This window comes from Sciurus carolinensis, chromosome 4, assembly GCF_902686445.1.
Source record: "Sciurus carolinensis chromosome 4, mSciCar1.2, whole genome shotgun sequence".
NCBI classification, from domain to species: domain Eukaryota; kingdom Metazoa; phylum Chordata; class Mammalia; order Rodentia; family Sciuridae; genus Sciurus; species Sciurus carolinensis.
The window spans coordinates 91,341,308-91,358,498 of NC_062216.1; the positions used below are offsets into that span (position 1 = coordinate 91,341,308).

Consider the following 17,191-nt stretch of genomic DNA (forward strand, 5'->3'; position numbering starts at 1 on the left):
GTGATAGGCTAAAAATTCTTATTGCTTCAATATCAATTTCTTTGAGGAATAATAATGTTATATAATTTTTTCATATCTTCAGATTTATTGTCATCACCTATGTCCTCTGCATTTGGAATTTTCATATTTTTTACAAGGACTTACCTGGAGGCCTACTAGGAGGAATTTCAAAGCTAAAGCTAGGTCTGGGGATATAGCTCAGTTGGTAGAGTGCTGGCCTCGCAAGCACAAGGCCCTGGTTCAAATCCCCAGCACCGCAAAAAAAAAAAAAAAAAAAAAAAAAGCTAAAGCTAAATCATTCAATCCTCTACAAGATTTCTGAATTCATTACAGAACAATGTGTCCCATACTATTGTTAAATCATCAAAGGTTGGAGATAGATCTCAAAGTAACCTAGAAACACGCAGTAGTCTGGTGTTTGGGTGTGGATGTGAAGTATTCCCCAAAAACTCTCCTGCAAGAAGGTCTGGAGGAGAAATGATTGGGTTGTGGGAGTCTTAAACTAATCAGTGAATTAATCCCCTGATAGGGATTAACTGAGGGTAACTGAAGTGGTAGGATGTGATTGGAGGAAGTGGGGATTTGGGGCATGGTTTTGGGTATATATTTGCATCTGGCAAGTAGTGTCTTTCTCTCTGCTTCCTAATCATCACTTGAGCTATTCCCCCTTTGCCACATTCTTCACCATGATGTCCTGCCTCACCTGGAACCCTGAGGAATGGAGCCTGCTGTCTATGGATTGAGATCTCTGAAACTGTGAGCCCCTAAATAAACTCTTTCTCCTCTACAGTTGTGCTGGTTGGGTCATTTAGTCACAGTAGCGAAAAAGTTGACTAAAACACCTTGTATGTTAGACTAATAATGGGGAAATTCTAAGTGCCACATCTTGGGCTAAGCATTACAGGTTAAACATCCCTAATCTGAAAATCCAAATTCAGAAATGCACTGATACTTTTGGTTCCAAGTATTTCAGATCAAAGATACTCATTCTGTATATAGTTCCTGGTGGAACTACATCTAGTGGAAAATAAATGAATGTAAACAAATAATTGAAATAAATATTAACACCATATGCAGGATAGAGTATAATGGTGACACAGGAGAGATCAACTTTGTGTGAATTAAGAAAGACTAGAAGGCAGGGTCATTCCATGCAGGAAGGAGCAAAGAAAAATACATGAAAAACATCAAACTGCATGATGAGTCTACGGAATCAAGACTTTCACTATAATTCAGCTTAGAGAAATATAGGTAGAGAGCAAGAAGTAAAATTGGGGCACTATAGCAGAGGCCATCTTATACAGGATCTTTAATGCCAGAATTAAGGATTTTGTACTTTGTCCTATGCTATATCATTGAAAGGTTTTTAAGTAGAAGAATCAGACTTACCATGCTCACTATTAGTGTATTTATGACAAAATTATGACCCTCCCAGACACTGCCTCAGTACATCCACTTTACAAGCACCAATTAAGTAGCAGGAGGCACCAGCAGCAGTGGTGAAGCAATACTTCCACAGACGGTTAAGCCTTGCAACGGGCCCCTTCCCTGAGCTTGTAGTTCTAATAACCCCCAAATCTTCCCTGCATTCCTGGAATCCTAGAGGTAATGGCAACTTCTTGATATTACTGTATTACCTTAGTGTTCTCCCTTTGCTTTTCAGTCTTCTAATGCCTAATTAATCCTCCACTTTAGTTCTTCATGTTGAAATATCTAGGGCGGTTTGTTTTCCAAACTATACTTCTGACTTCTATAAGTGTTAAAACAGAAAAGGGGGAGGAAAGAAGAACAGAGACTGGGAAATAAGTTAGGAAATTATTATAATAAATGACTGAACTTGAACTATGGTAGCAAAGGCAGCATGGATGGAGAAGGTTGAGCAGATGTGAGAAATATTTAATGGATAAACTGACAGAAATTACTTTCCTATAATGCTAATAGGAGTATCAATGGTGCAACCTCTGTGGGAAATAAGTTGGCAGATCCTCAGAAAGTTCAACACAGAGCTACCAGCAATTCTACCTCTAGACACATACCCAAGAGAACTGAAAGTATATGGTCACACAAAAACTTATACATGAATGTTTATATTATCATTATTCAAAAAAGCCAAAAAAGGGGAAACAATTCAAATGCCCATCAACTAATGAAATAAATAAACCAAATATGGTATGTCTATACAAGACTATTATTTTGTCACTGAAGGAATGAAGTACTAATATATGCACTGCTTGAATCCTAAAAACATTATCCTACATAAAATCCAGACACAAAAGGCCACATGCTGTATGATTCAAATTATATGAAATATTCAGAATACACAATATATACAGATACTAAGTAGGTTAGTGGATTCCAGGGGCTGGTAAAAGAAGGATTTGGAAAGTGACTGCTAGTGGGTGAGAGGCTTCTTTTGGGGGTGATAAAAGTGCTATAGAATTAGAACATTTACAGGTTAAGCATCCCTAATCACTAGGGTTGTAATGGCTGCACAACTTTGTAAACATACTAATCACGAATGAACTGTACACTTTTTTAAAGGTTGAATTTTGTTTTTGTAAATTAAATCTCAATTTTTAAGATGGGAACAGAGCTTGCCATACACACCTGGTGCTCAGACCAGAAGTCTAGGCTAGTGAAAAACCTGTGAGTCTTCAATCTATGGGCTGCTGTAGTACTCTACTTACTCGTGGTAGACTTGGCAAACTACTTAATCTCTAATGTACTCTAAGTCAATGTTCTTTCAGTTGTACAAGTGGGTAAGTAAACACATGCAGAACTATATGCCCAAGTTCGAATTAAAGATGACGAAAATCCTTTTATAAAATGAAAAATGCTACAAAAAAAGTAGTGGGCAGGCCACTGGCTACTACAACTGTAGAGAAACAGTAACCTATAATTATAAAACCACTAGACCTCTATTGTTGGGATAATTTTTGAAAAAGTGGTCACATTTCAAATACAATGGAGCTAGGCAAGTTCTGGAAATGGAGTGCTAAAATGAATGATTATGAAGAATTTCTGTTTAGAGAACAAAGATATTAAATAACTTGTTCTCTTAATTAAATATTGAATATTTAGGAATACAGAAAATAAAATGTGTACTTTTCTAAAGACAGAGCTATTATTACTTTATTTATATATATTTTTTAGTTTTAGAATGACAAGGCACCTTTATTTTATTTTACTGATGTTTATGTGGTGCTGAGAATTGAACCCAGTGTCTTTCACACGCTAGGTGAGCACTCTATCACTAAGCCACAATCCCAACCCGTCATTACTTTTAAAACTATGAATAAACTCAAGAAAAATCTACATGACAAATTTTGAAAATAAGTATGTTATGAACACAATATTTGTAACCTGTTGAAATCACATGACATTCTCCCACAAATTACTGCTTAATGTCAAGTAAAACTATAAGACTGGAATGATCATGTATCTAATCTTAATAATTACAGATTCCAGTATAATTGTCGTGTTTTATATACCCCCCAGTTACTCTTTAATTGGACTTGATGTCAATTTCCTTAATGCAAGAGTACATATGCATTATCCAATTTATTGAGGCTTTAGAAAAAGGAAAGTATGCAGTAGAATGAATCTGACATAACTTTCCTACAGTGACACAGTGAAACTCCAAAAAAAAAAAAAAAAAGAGGGAAGTATGAAACAATCCCAATGGTACCTAATACTTTAGTACTCTTTGCCCTCTCCAAAATGAATATTTCTTTCTCCCCCACTCCAATAGTATATGCTTATTTTTTTAATTGAAACATCACAGAAAGAGAATTAAGTCTTGTTTTTAGACATATGGTATTCAACACAATGTGCTGTGACTCAGCTTCACCAATATAGTGGGCATTTTTCAGTGTAAGTACACAATACATTTACCTACTTGTTTTCAATAACTGCATAATAGAATTATATGGGCATGTCATCATTTACTTCACTCATTTTCTATGGGTAGCATTTAGATTATTTCAATTTTTAAAATATAAATAGCAGTGTATGAATAAATGTTATTTAAAACTTATGAGTTCATTAAAATCATGAGTTAATTATTCTTCCTCACTTTCTTCCCTTTTTCTTATGGTGAGAACCTTGGTTCTGTGGTATATACAGAACCAAGGTGATATAAATAGCAGTGTAAACATTTTACACATTACCCAATTAAATTCTTGGGACATCTTCTAAGAAATGGAATTACCTGATCAAAGGACATGCAGTTTAAATCTTGATAAATATTTCCAAACCGACCCCCAGAAAGTTTTAAGAGCTTACTGTGACTACATCATAAAGAAGGCACATTTTGCTAAGCGTGGTGGTACACCTGTAATCCCAGTAACATGGCAGGCTGAGCCAGGAGGATCCCAAATTCAAGGGCAACCTCCACCACTTAGCAAGACACTGTCTTAAAAAAATAACAACTGTTGGGGGGATATAGCTCAGTTGGTAGAGTGCTTGCCTTGCAAGCACAAGGTCCTGGATTCAATCCCCAGCACCACAAAAATAAATAAATAAAATAAAAAACAACAACAACAACAATGACAAAAGAAACAGGATATAACCCAGTGGTAAACTGCCATGGGCTCAACCCACAGTACCAAAAAAAAAAAAAAAAAAAGTGCACATTTCTTCATATCCTTTTCAGGATAGTTATCATTCTAATATTAGCCAATGTAAAACATGACAACATGTTAGTTATTCTTTGAACTTTATCATATTAATGATTCAACTTTTTATATGTTTATGTCATTTGTTTTAGTTTTGGTAGACAGGTTGACTATATTTAGCTCTTTATCTTCTAGCTGGATGTTTGCTTTTTTCTAATTTAGACATAAATTGGCTTCCTGTTATACAGGCCAAATAGTTTTCAGGTATCTTGTATTTTTGTTAAAGACATTTGAATTCTTAAGACACCCAGATACCTTTTTTTAAATGTTTTCCTTAAGTGTTAAAGATACTCTAAAAATGAAAAAGAATTACTACTTTTCTCAAGGGAGAATAATAGTTAACCTTAATTCTACATATAAAGAAACTACCTCATGTTAATTCACTCAATCTGGATTTAAGATTGACATTATCATTTTTTATTTCACAGTTATATACAGTTTGACATTAAAGTGTATATATCACAGAACCAAGGTTCTCACCATGAGAAAAAGGGAGGAAAGTGAGAAAGAATAATTAACTCATGATTTTAATGAACTCATAAGTTTTAAATAACATTTATTTATTAGCTTTCTGATTTAATAGATTTAAAAGCAATGACATTCCAGCAGCAATAAACACCTAACATCCAGATCTTGATTCCTAAATGTCATTCCTCACTAAAGGAACTGGGGTTACTTGGACAGAGGCTCAACCCAAAGCAGGACAGTGACAAGTGAACCCAGAATATACTGTGCCAAAAAGTTCAGAAGAGCTGAAACACTAATGGGGACATATCAAAGTATAAAGAGACCAGCTTGAAAAGGATTCCACTGGCCACAAAAACAAATCTGAATATCAAAATCAGTAATTACAGTAACAGACTTCCACAAACTGAATTTAAAAATCCAAGAGCATCTGTTGATACAAATAAAACTACCTAAAAGAAATAAGGGAAGGAAAGAAAAAAAGAGATTTCCCTTATTTATGACGGATGCCAATTAATTAATATAGAAGTAATGACAGTTAGAAAATTACCATTTTGCAACCACTATGGTAGTAATTAATTCAGGCAAGAATTATCAAGTGAATGCTAGATCCAGTTGACTGCAAATATCCTAGAGAACAGATTACTTACAGTTTCAAAGTTATCTCCTCTCAGTCTTTATTAGTTTTAAAAGACTTACAGGTAATCTTTACAGAGAGAAATCTGACAAACATCACCTTAAGCAAAATAAATTATGTATGTATATATACATATATGTATATACACACACTCATCAATGTTATCATCCATAATAGCACAAACCAGCATCACATATATCCTGATGTAATGCAATGAGGAGGTCATAACATTCCTCACTTAGCATCCCTGCCAAACTGTTGAATCTGATTCTGTTCATAAGGAAACAAATTTAGGAGGACATTTTACAAAACAACTAGCCTGAAACTCCTTGAAAAGTGCCACTGTCAAAAAAAGATGAAGAAAAGCTAAGAAGCTGTTACAGACTGAAAGACTTTGAGGCATGACAACTAATTTTTCATCCTGAATCAGAAAAGAAAACAATTGCTGTAAGGACCTTCTTAGAATAACTAAAATGTGAATATGGACTATGAGGTAAAGTATTTTATCAGTGTTGAATCACCTCAATTACTCTGTTGTGGTTGTACAAGGAAATATTCTTGTTATGACAGGGTTGGCAAACTTTTTCTGTAGAGGGCCAGAGAATAAGTATTTTAGAGCTTTGGTCTCTGTCATAACTACTCAATTCTGTTGCTGTAACGCAAAAGCAGCCTTTGACCAGATACAAACACACAAGTGTAGTTATACTCCAATAAAACTTCGCTGAACAGACAGCAGGCAGGATACGGATCTTAGAAGGTAGAAGTTCATAACATGTGTTAACATTCTCAAATAGCTAAGCAAGAATACAGGATATAGTCATGTATGTGTGTGGATCTATATCATATAGATACATATACATACAGAGATATATATCTGTACAAATATATATAGCTATCTATATCTATCTAAATAGAAACAGATATAGAAAGCAACTAAAGCAAAACATTAACTAGGGAATCTTTTTAAGGGCAACAGTTACTCATTGTACTTTTCCTTTCTGCCACTTTTCATTTGAGTGTTGAAAAATTATCTAAGGTACTTGCTATATCCCTTCTTAGTCCTCTCAAATGTTCTAATTTTTACTAATACTACCGATTTTATTATATTAAGATCATAATACTATAACTGTTCCATAGCACTGTGAGACAATAAGAATAAGAGACGCAAGAAACTGAATGTTATCCTCAAGTACAGAACCTTGGATCGCCACATTAAAACGCTGCGAAGGAGAGTCAGCTTCATGAAGGCAGGGATATGGTCTGTTTCTCAATGTATTTCCAGCCCTCAGGAAGTCTGTACAACACAAACTGGACACTGAATAACATTTCTGAATTAAGGAGTTAGCTGCACTGTTAAAATCAGAATTTCAAGAGATGCCAAACCAGAAAACATATTTTCCTTTTACCTATTTCCATTATGAACTTCCATTTGTATGATTTCAAAGCTTTGTATATATAAAAATTCAACACAGAATACTACATGTCCAATGAATTTTTAAATTCAATAAATACTCAAGTATTTAAATTGACCTAAAAATCAGCAGTTAAAAATCAGCTGCTCCACGACTAATCTACAAGACTTAAAAATCTACAGAATGTGAACCTTCATAGTTTACTGTTTGAATAGGCCCTTCCTAACATCCCCTTACAACAAGGCTTTTAATAGCAGAGTAGCTCCAGAGTGCATGCAAAGAAATTCAGAGAGCACCCTGTAGTTTTTGATCCCTCTTTACAAAGTAGGCTCAGTCAGTGCTACCAATGGAATCACCCTATGTTCTCTTACAATGCCACAACTCTTTTCTAAATATAATCACCTACTTATTTAGTTAGGCCTAACGAGGTCACATGATAAGTTTTATATCACTATTAGCAGAGTAAAACATATTTTAAAACTAAAAAAATCAATTATCTAAAATAGAACTTTTAAGTAAAACTGATATATTTACAAATTGATATAACAAAAGACCATAACCAAGGTTAAAATAAAATATATATATATATATTCAAATTTAGGGTTTCATTGTTATTTATTATAAAAGTGAATAAGTTACCAGTAGAGGGCACTCACAAAGGGGGGAGAAGCTGGCCACAGCCTTGAAAAGAAATGCACTTAGAATTGCTGTCAATATTTTAATTTAAAAACAATGTTTTAATATAATGGTAGAATAAGCAATACGGTAAAATTTAAATCTACATTATGTGAAAAATAACAAAGTCTACCTTAGGGACATGAATTTGACAAAGAGATACTTATATTTAGCACATACTGGAGTTTCAACCTCAGAACTATTAATACATGGACTTAGGTAATTCTTTACTGTGTACTACATCAAGTTTAACAGAATCCTTGGTCTCTTCCCTATATGTGCCAACAGCTGCCCTCTCTCCCCAAGTTGTGATAACTAAAACTGTCTCCAGATGATGCCAAATGTCCCATGAGGAACAAAGGTACCAGCCAGTTCCTCACTGATGATTACTGACATACATAACACACACACACACACACACACACACAATATAAAATTAGAAAAATAACAGGTTACAGTTATTTTTATAAGTTACAGTTACAGTTATAAGGCTCTTCTATATTAGTTCAATTTTTTACAGTATAAATATCTTATTCTACAAATAAAATGAATTCTTAATAATCATGGAAAAGCCAAAGAAACAGAGAAATTGGCAAACCTTGGTAAATAGCTAAAGCACTGAAGACAGAATGAATTGATCCAGTTATGAATCCACTCTTACTGAGTAGGAAACTGTTTCATCAAAGGGAATAATGTGGACTAAATTATAAATGCCACATTAACAAAAGTATAGCCTGAGAAAAAGTACTTGCTGTATTTAGTTTTACTAGCACACTATGTAATAGAAACTCAATATACATTTGCTAACTGATCAACTGATGTCTGTGTCTTTACCTGTATTTTCTTCTGCCAAATTTTACCCTGGGAAGAAACATTTCAATGAACATGTTTTTGATAACAAGTGACTTCTAAAGTGTAAAAACATGTTATTTCTAGCCAATGCTGTGTTTGGGGACTTGTAAGTTTTTAATACTCTTGCCCCACTAACAAGGTATTTCAATTATTTTCTGACACTTGTTGGTAGAATTCATAAAAGAAAAAATAAAACCTTTCAGAACAGGGGCTGTGAGGCACTGGGTTCGACCCTCAGCACCATATAAAAATAAGTAAATAAATAATAAAGGTATTGTGTCCATCTACAACTAAAAAAAATATTTTAAAACATCTTTCAGAACAGAAGACGATTATATGTATATACCCTCAAATATAAAAGCACTCCATGTGCCATGCCTAATTCTATATTATATCTCATTCATTAATTAGTAGGCTAAGATCAAATTTTGGTATATTGATAAATCTGAATTGGGCTACATTATTAAATATTTTCTTTGTTTAGAAGATTACCTATTTTTCACTTTCCCAGTTATACTGGGTATAGTGGAAATTTCAGAAAATCCAAATTCAAATCCTACCAGTTATGAACTGAGTCACCTAGGCAATTAAGAATCTCTCAGAGAACATTTTTAATGAATAAAATGATATAAACATGGATTATCCTCCTAATCTACCTTGTAGAGTAATTCTTTGCAAATTATAAATCATTTAAAAAATGGTAGTAATTTGAATTTTTAAAAAATTTCTTTCTATTCTTTTAATGTAGGAAAATTAAGTGAATTCCAAATGGGTAAAATCTAGGCCCTTTCTAATTTTCTCTATGACCACATTATTCACTAATCAAAACCTAACTGCAGCAGTGAAATCTCCTATTCTTCTTTTTAAGTTTTTATAATAACATGAAGTCAGCATTTTTATTCAATCAACTCTCTATTAAACTACTGAGTTCTCTTGTCTTTCTTATACTTGTACTATACCAAGAACTTCATGTGTTACTTCCTTCAGAAACTTACTGTAACCTGGCAGATAAAGGGATAATCTCAGATATCTTTCCCCAGGTGGCTGAGCTAGGTGAGGGAATGTCAGTTTCAAAGTTCACAGGTAATCAATGCTTCCCAGAATCAAGTGTTCTGGCTTGGCAGAAATCATAATTAAACTTACTTTAAATTTATAAATTTTTTCTACCTTACCCACAGATAACACATTAACTGTTGGTTCTATTTCTTCAAGATTATAATTACATTTTAACTTTTTTGGTATCAGGGATTGAACCCAGAAGTGCGTAACCACTGAGTTACATCCCCAGTTCTCTTTATATTTTATTTTAAGACAGGGTCTCCATAAATTGTTTCAAGTCTCACTAAATTGCTGAGGCTGGCTTCATGAACTTGAGATCTGCCTCAGCCTATCAAGTTGCTGGAATCACAGGCGTGCACCACCACACCCAGTGCATTTTTAGCAATGTGGACAAAAGATTTCCTAGTCTATTTCATCACATTGATGCATTTATGACCTCATGCTATGCACATTCATATAGCATTCATGACTTCTGACAGGAAACAGAGTGTATTGGAATTTCTCTGATTTTTAGGGATGATGGAAAACAGTTCTGCTAAAAACACCTTCCATATCCTGGAAAACTTTCATGCTTAACTTGCACTCTCTTAAAACTTCCTTTTACATCTGATTTAAATGGTAGATACACCAAGTGACCCTGGATTTGGAACACAGATTGAAGTGAGTAAACTATTCCATTATCTTCAAAGAAAAAACCAAAACTATAGCACAGCACTGAACTGACTTGTCAAAATACTTAGAGACTATTACATAGGAGGTCCACTTCAATTAGATTGTTCCCCTTTACTAATGGAAATTCTTAAACATGAAAGCCAAATAAAAGTTGCTTCTGTTTACACCAAAATTTTGCAAATAAGCATAATTTCTCCTTTTTTAACTATCAAAAATATTTGACATTTCCTTATGAACCGTATCTAATTAATCCCCAAAGTTCTAAACATTCTCCAAGACCACAATGCCCTTAGAATCCATCTCATTGCAGTGTTTCTTCAAGACATTACATAGCACAGACTTTATTAGGGCATTCTGACCTGTTCTTGACTCCACAGCCTGGAACTTAGAGAAAGATCTAGACAACACTTCAGAAACAATTTTTTAAAAAATGGTACATTAGAACAAGAATAAAAGTTAAAAGAGATTAGGATTGTTTAAACTAGGGTAAAGATGCCCAAGAAATAATCTAATAATATTAGGCTATTTAAAAGAAAATGTGATGCTTTTATTCTCACCTTCATGTTAAATTTAATATGAACCTTCGGATTATGTCCAAGATATGCTAATGGTTACCTTCTAAAAATGAGATAACAAGGACAATTATGGAATATCCCCCCTGCATGTCTTTGGGATTAAATAAATCCTTATCTGCTTAGGATAATTTAACTCTAGTGTTGCCAGAAGACAGTAGGAAATAAAACCTGAATTCTCAGGGTATTTTCTATCAGGTCTTTATGCTATCATTTTGTTGTTGGTAAATTTTCAAAAACTAAAAAAACTCTGAAAATAATCCTTAAAAGTTTGTTAAACAAATTGTATTTTAAAACAATCCTAACATTTCCTTGAGTAAATTTAAAAAGGACTGCCAAGTAAAGGTAAGGATTGGTAGTGGTACCTTTATATAACACCACCTCAGGAAAAGAATGAGTTTTTAAAAATGTACCAGGTAGCTGCAAATTTTCCCCTCAACTTCAATGCTGAGGGGAAAATAATAATTAAGCTAAAAAAAAACCCATCAAATGATTACATTCTATCAGTAAAATTCAATCTAACTTCTATATATAACTTCAAAATACCAAGAAACCTATAAAAATAAGTTATATTTAAAATATGACTTCAAGGTACACTTAGATATGCAAATTCACATCTTTACCTTCTCACAAAACTCTCAAATGCACTTCCAATCAAAATGCACATTAACTGTCAGAGTGAGTATCATGGACCTTAATATTCTCCACCATAGTCTCCCAAGAGAAGCAGGTTATATATAACCCAAGGACATATGAACCCAAGGATGTTTCAGATACTAACTCTCAGTATAATTACCCTGTAATAAGTACTTACAAAAATGATCACAGAAACCTCTTTTGGTACCAAAGGAGGGTCCTATACAAGTAATTTGTATAATATTAAAACAAGGTTTACCTCTATTGTAGGATCATATTCATCCACAAAGTGATTCTGAATTAGCTGTATCGTCAAGGCACTCTTGCCTACGCCACCAGCTCCAACTACCACAAGTTTATATTCAGTCATTTTCAGCAGGCCTTATAATAAAATAATGAAAATTTGACTAAATTAGAATGTGAAGATGCATGAGGTTAATACTCTCTCAAATATTCTATCAATACCTTTTAATACAAACTCACCTTTATATGGAAAGTATTCCAAATTTTAATGATGAAAACTTCAGTTGACTACAAATGTGTATTCTAATGAACTACACTTCATTTACAAACTACCTCATCAACGTTTAAGAAAAATGCACACAGAATACATGGCCAGTTCTTTTATTTCATATTCAGAATGTTCTGTCTAAATAGCTAGACTGCTGTTCTGTAGCAACTAATGGCTCTCAAAGGAACGCATCATGACTTTCCTAAGCACAAGTATCTCACATAGTGCTCTATACCCCCCCAGACACACCCACACAAACATGTTGACAGCTGTCCCACTTCTATACTAGCAGTATTCCTAGTTAACTGGCCTCTAACTTAGAAGTAGATGAGCCAAGAGTGTCTTTGTTGGAGTCAATAGCTATAGAACACTTTTTACGCATCATCAGGATAAGTACCAAGAATTACATGGAGGTCTAGTGTCAAAGTTAGACTGTGTCATGAGGAAATAAAAATTTGGATACTGAAGAAACATTTGATGACATTTTAATCTGTAAAACATCTGCAGAGAAAAACAAAAGTAAAAACTTGGGAGAATTTTGGATTAACTATTCAATGCAGGTGATCTGATCATCAATCATAGTATAAAATCCTAAACATTAGCGCTGAAAAACAGCACTTCTGTATGACAAATATAATTAAATAAAATTCAGAGATAAACACTGCTTTCAGTAAGAAAAAAAAACCTATGAAAATGTAAGGAACTGTTTCTCAGTATCTACCTGACTTTAACTCTGCTTCTGGTACATCCTCTCTCAATAGGTTCAATAAACATTGACAATTTGTAGAGTTAATAATCACAAGACCAAAACATGAGATATTTTAGTTACCTAGTTCAAACCTTAAAAACAAATAATTTTTATTTTCTTTCCCTTATGTAACATAGCATTATAAATAAGAAGTGAAATGCAGAAAAAAATGGCAGTAAATGCACAATTATTACAGGATAAGTAGTTTGAGATCAATGAACTGGGTATATGTTTTAGATAAAAATTAAATAATGCAGCATCCTATTGAAAAAAAACAAGAATTACCCAAACAGGAAAAAAATTGTTTTTCCATTGTACTAACCTCCTCACCTTACTCCTAATATGCCTCAGAAAGAGCACCACAGGCTTGGAAACTATTCTGTCACTGACTTAGAGTACAGTTCCCTATCCTACTCTCTGTCCCACCTATCCTTACATGCTGCTCTTCTGCAACCATGATGATAACTAGTACAAATGCATCTTACCCTGTTTGCCCCATGTTTTACTCCAAATGTAGGCCATGGCAAATGGGAGAAATGAGGAGAATCAATCAAAATGTGTCCTCTAGCTCCCTGCCAACTTTATCTCCCCAAACTGGCAGCCTACAACAGGAACCCTTTGAGTTCCTAAGAGTTTGGGTAGGTGGGGGAGTCCTAGAAATCAAAACTCTTTTTCCCTATCATTCTTTCACAAGTGTCTAGTAGAGTTTTCTAGGCTGTGTGATCACAATAGATTGAATGCAGATGCAGATATGAATATACAGATGTCTCCCATTAAGGTACATAATTAAACAAATTTGATAAAGTGTGAAACAATGCCACTCTTCTCACTAATTTTGGTTTCGCTTTGGGAAATTTTCTTTTCATAAAATTTTTACCAAGTAACAGGCTTATTATTTGCAGTTCTAAATAAAACAATTTTACAATTGTTAATTAATATGGTGAATATTGGTAAAACCCCAAACCATCAAAGATTTTTGAGAATCTCAATTTTAAAGAGGGTAAAGAGGTTAAGATCAAAAAGTGTGCTAGTTTAGGATATGCTGAGGATAGATACTAAATTAGAAATTATCTGTATAGGAATGTGTGATCAAAGCAACACACACCTTCTGTCTACTTGTTATGCAGTTGTGACCTGGAGGTAGGTTTAAAAACCTTGAATCAGGTTTCTAAAATCAAGTAATATTTAAGTCCACTAGAAGGAGCTTGGTTTCAAAGTCTTACTGAAGAAAGATCAGAGACCAGAAAGGGTCTCCTTACCCTAAGTTTAGAAACACAGCAAGGAGTATAAATGGGAGGGAAACCCAACAATTTTGTTAAAAAAAAAAAAAAACTTGTTATAAAACTAAACTACCGTCAACCTATTATCTCTTAAACCAAGAAAGCTTGTGGATGGCTTTTGGTATTAGGCTTATTTGATGTCTATACTCTATCATGTGTAGGAGTCAGCATTTTGGACCTTAGTCACTTAAGAGTGACACCAATCATATGGTTAATTCTGACATGATCATTATAAACATACCTTTTCCTTTTGTAACTTCTTTTGTAATGTGTTTCCATTAAAAATATAACATGTAACATTGTAACAATTAGAAAATACCTTTCTGAGTTTAACCCCTTGCTTTGATGGCTATCAAAGTTTAACAAGGCTGGCTTAGGAATTCAGTTGTAACATGCATAGGCCTACCAGGATTTATTTCAGATAGTTAGCTGGTCAACTGCTACAATTAATTCTTCTTTTAAGTACGTTTTCAAAATCCTGTAAGCCCTCTTTAGAAGTACTGCAATAACTCTTGGGATAGAGAACAAATTTGTAAGAATGAAGGTAATGTAGAAGAGATGGGAGGGAATGGCAAGAAAAGGCAAATTAAACTTCAAGTACTATTTTAGCTATTGCTGTCTGCAATTCAGCTATCAAGGAAAAAAGATGTTTCTGCTGTTTGGGTTTTCTTCATGCGTTTTAACTTGAAAAAAGCAAAATAGACCTTCTGGGATTAACTTTTTGCTTTTCACTGTGGGTCACAGGCTTTACATGTAGGGTGTTGGCCACCTGTTCTTCCACCACCATCTCTACCTCCACCTCCTCCTTTGTGGCCACAGCAATGTCACAGCCCATACATGGGGGAGGGGAGCAGTCAGGAACTCAGCGGCAGATGCATTTTTTTTCCCAAACACAATAACCTCAAACAGTGTTCTCTGAGCACTTTTCTATGCTCTTCCCAAACAGACCTCCCCAATGACCCCACACATCCCCCTAAACATTGAAAAGGGCCATTACCCGTCCAGCCTGCGCTCGAGGGAGAAGTTTATACCCAGTCGGTGAGATGCTAGATGCAGCAGAGAAGGCTGTACCGAGGCAGCCGAGCGCAGGGCAGGGAGGAAGAGGTGCGGGAGCAGAAAGGGGAGAGGGAACGACGACGAGGGGGAGGGGAGGCGGGAGCGCAGCGGGTAACCTCCACCGCACCCGACCGCCCCGAGGGGCAACCCGCCCAACCGCGAGTTTCTTCCCCGCAGCCTCCAGCCGCGGCTCTCGGGGAGGAGGAAGGAAGGGGTTCCCCGTCCAGGAAGCAGCACGAGCGGCGACTGCCTCTAGCCTCACCCTCCTCAGTCCCGCACCGCCTATTCCTCACTCCCCGCGTCGCCGCGTCCCCGCGCCTCCGCCTGCAGACTGCCCCAGCCCCGCCTGCCCTCTGTGCCTTGTGCCCCGCGCCCGCTGCCTGCCCCTCCCGGGACCCCTAATTCATTCACTCGCCGCCGGCCCCACCCGGCGCCGGCGAGGAGGGTCGAGACCCGGGTAGGGGCCCAGGAGGGGCGGTCCGCGCCCTACCTCTCTCCCGCACCTGAGAGCCGCCGAGCCTCTGGCCCCCGCCGCCGCCTTCAGTGCCCGCGCCGCGCTCGCTCCCAGTCCGAAATGGCGGGGGCCCGGAGTATTGGCCGAGCAGCCGCCACCGCCGCCGCCGCCGCCGCCGCCGCCACCACCACCACTGCTGCCTCAGCCGCCGCGGCCGCCGCCTAGGGAAATCGAGCTCCGAGCACACCGATGAGTTCGGGCCGGGCGGCCGCAGAGGGCAGAGCTATCGATGCCTTCCGCGCTCGATTCCTCTTCAGACGGGCGCACGGGAGGGAACGGCTGAGGGCGGTGTGGGAAGAGCGAGGAAAGGCTGCTGAGAGCGCCGCCGGGGAGGAGAAGGGGGCCGGGCCGGGCCTGGCGGGCGGAGGTGGAGCGGGGGCCGGCCGGCGGAGGAAGGGGTGGCTGGGCGACGGAGGTGGGAGCCGGCGGGCCGGGAGCGAGCCTGGGCGGCGCCTCGGCAGGAGGAGGGGCTGCCAGGCCTACGCGAATGCCCGCCCCCGGGCTGTAGCCGCAAGGCCGACCCCGCAGCCAGGCGCTCGGACCCGCGCGACAGCGGCGCGCTGCGCGACCCCACGGGAGAGACCGTAGCCGTGTGGCCGCACCGCTGTCGCGTCTACACTGAGAAGCCACGAAAATTCCGCCACCCCAGGGGTCAACCTGCACTTGCGCACGTTCATTTACTATCATTTACTGCATGTAATAAACATGCAGTCACCAAAGGTGGGAGGTGACTTCGGTGGCTTGGGGAGAGCCTAGGCGGACAATTCCCATACCATCTGATTATCATCAGCCTCCACAGGACTGGGAACCTAGCCCCAGGCCCAGACAAACGCGACAAATCCTTTCTTCGCTAATCTTGGGATGGGACGGAGGTTTTCTAAAATTTTTTGTTATTTTTCTGGATGTTCTGAAGTCTGCAAAAGGCCTCTAAACAGGGACCACGTATGTACCCACCGCCCCTGGAAGCACCAGCAGAAAGGTTTTTTTTGTTTTTTTGTTTTTTGTTTTTTAAGTAGACATGCCCTTGATAGCATAGACCTGCGGAGAGTCATTCATTAGAAGACTGAGATTAATCAGTTAACATTCAAGGAGTTAAGACATTAAACAAGGGGGCGATTAAACATGCATTAGTGGAATCTGCATTATTAAACTACCTAGATCATTTGGGAGAGTTTTAAAATTGAGACCTAGCAAACTAGCCCCATAACAAATATGACCACCCAGCTGGGTCTCTACTTCCAGTTCTATCCCTCTGCCCACATCATAAACCAACAATAAAACAGTTATTTTAAATCCCAGCTATTATGTTTGCTAACCAAGGCTTTACATCAAATGTCACCCTTTTCGTTCTACCCTTATATGGGCTGCAAGTCTTCTTCAAGCCTCCCTCTCCTAGCACCAGGTGGGAGGCAGAAGAGACAAGCTG

At 37.3% G+C, this 17,191-nt stretch overlaps 1 protein-coding gene across 4 annotated transcripts in view; it reads right to left on the minus strand.

Moving 5' to 3' along the window:
* The window catches only part of Kras (KRAS proto-oncogene, GTPase), a 38,588-nt gene extending 22,674 nt beyond the window's left edge, over positions 1-15,914 (minus strand). For 2 of the 4 annotated variants that reach the window (XM_047548363.1, XM_047548364.1), the window contains exons 1-2: positions 15,742-15,863; positions 11,916-12,037 (exon numbers count right to left, since the gene is read on the minus strand). In XM_047548363.1, coding sequence (XP_047404319.1) covers positions 11,916-12,026 — 111 coding nt within the window. In that variant the 5' untranslated portion in view covers positions 12,027-12,037; positions 15,742-15,863. Of the gene's footprint in view, positions 1-11,915; positions 12,038-15,741 lie in introns of all 4 variants that reach the window. The other 2 variants (XM_047548366.1, XM_047548362.1) reach the window with 2 other exon arrangements.
* Between the last annotated feature and the right edge of the window lie 1,277 nt (positions 15,915-17,191).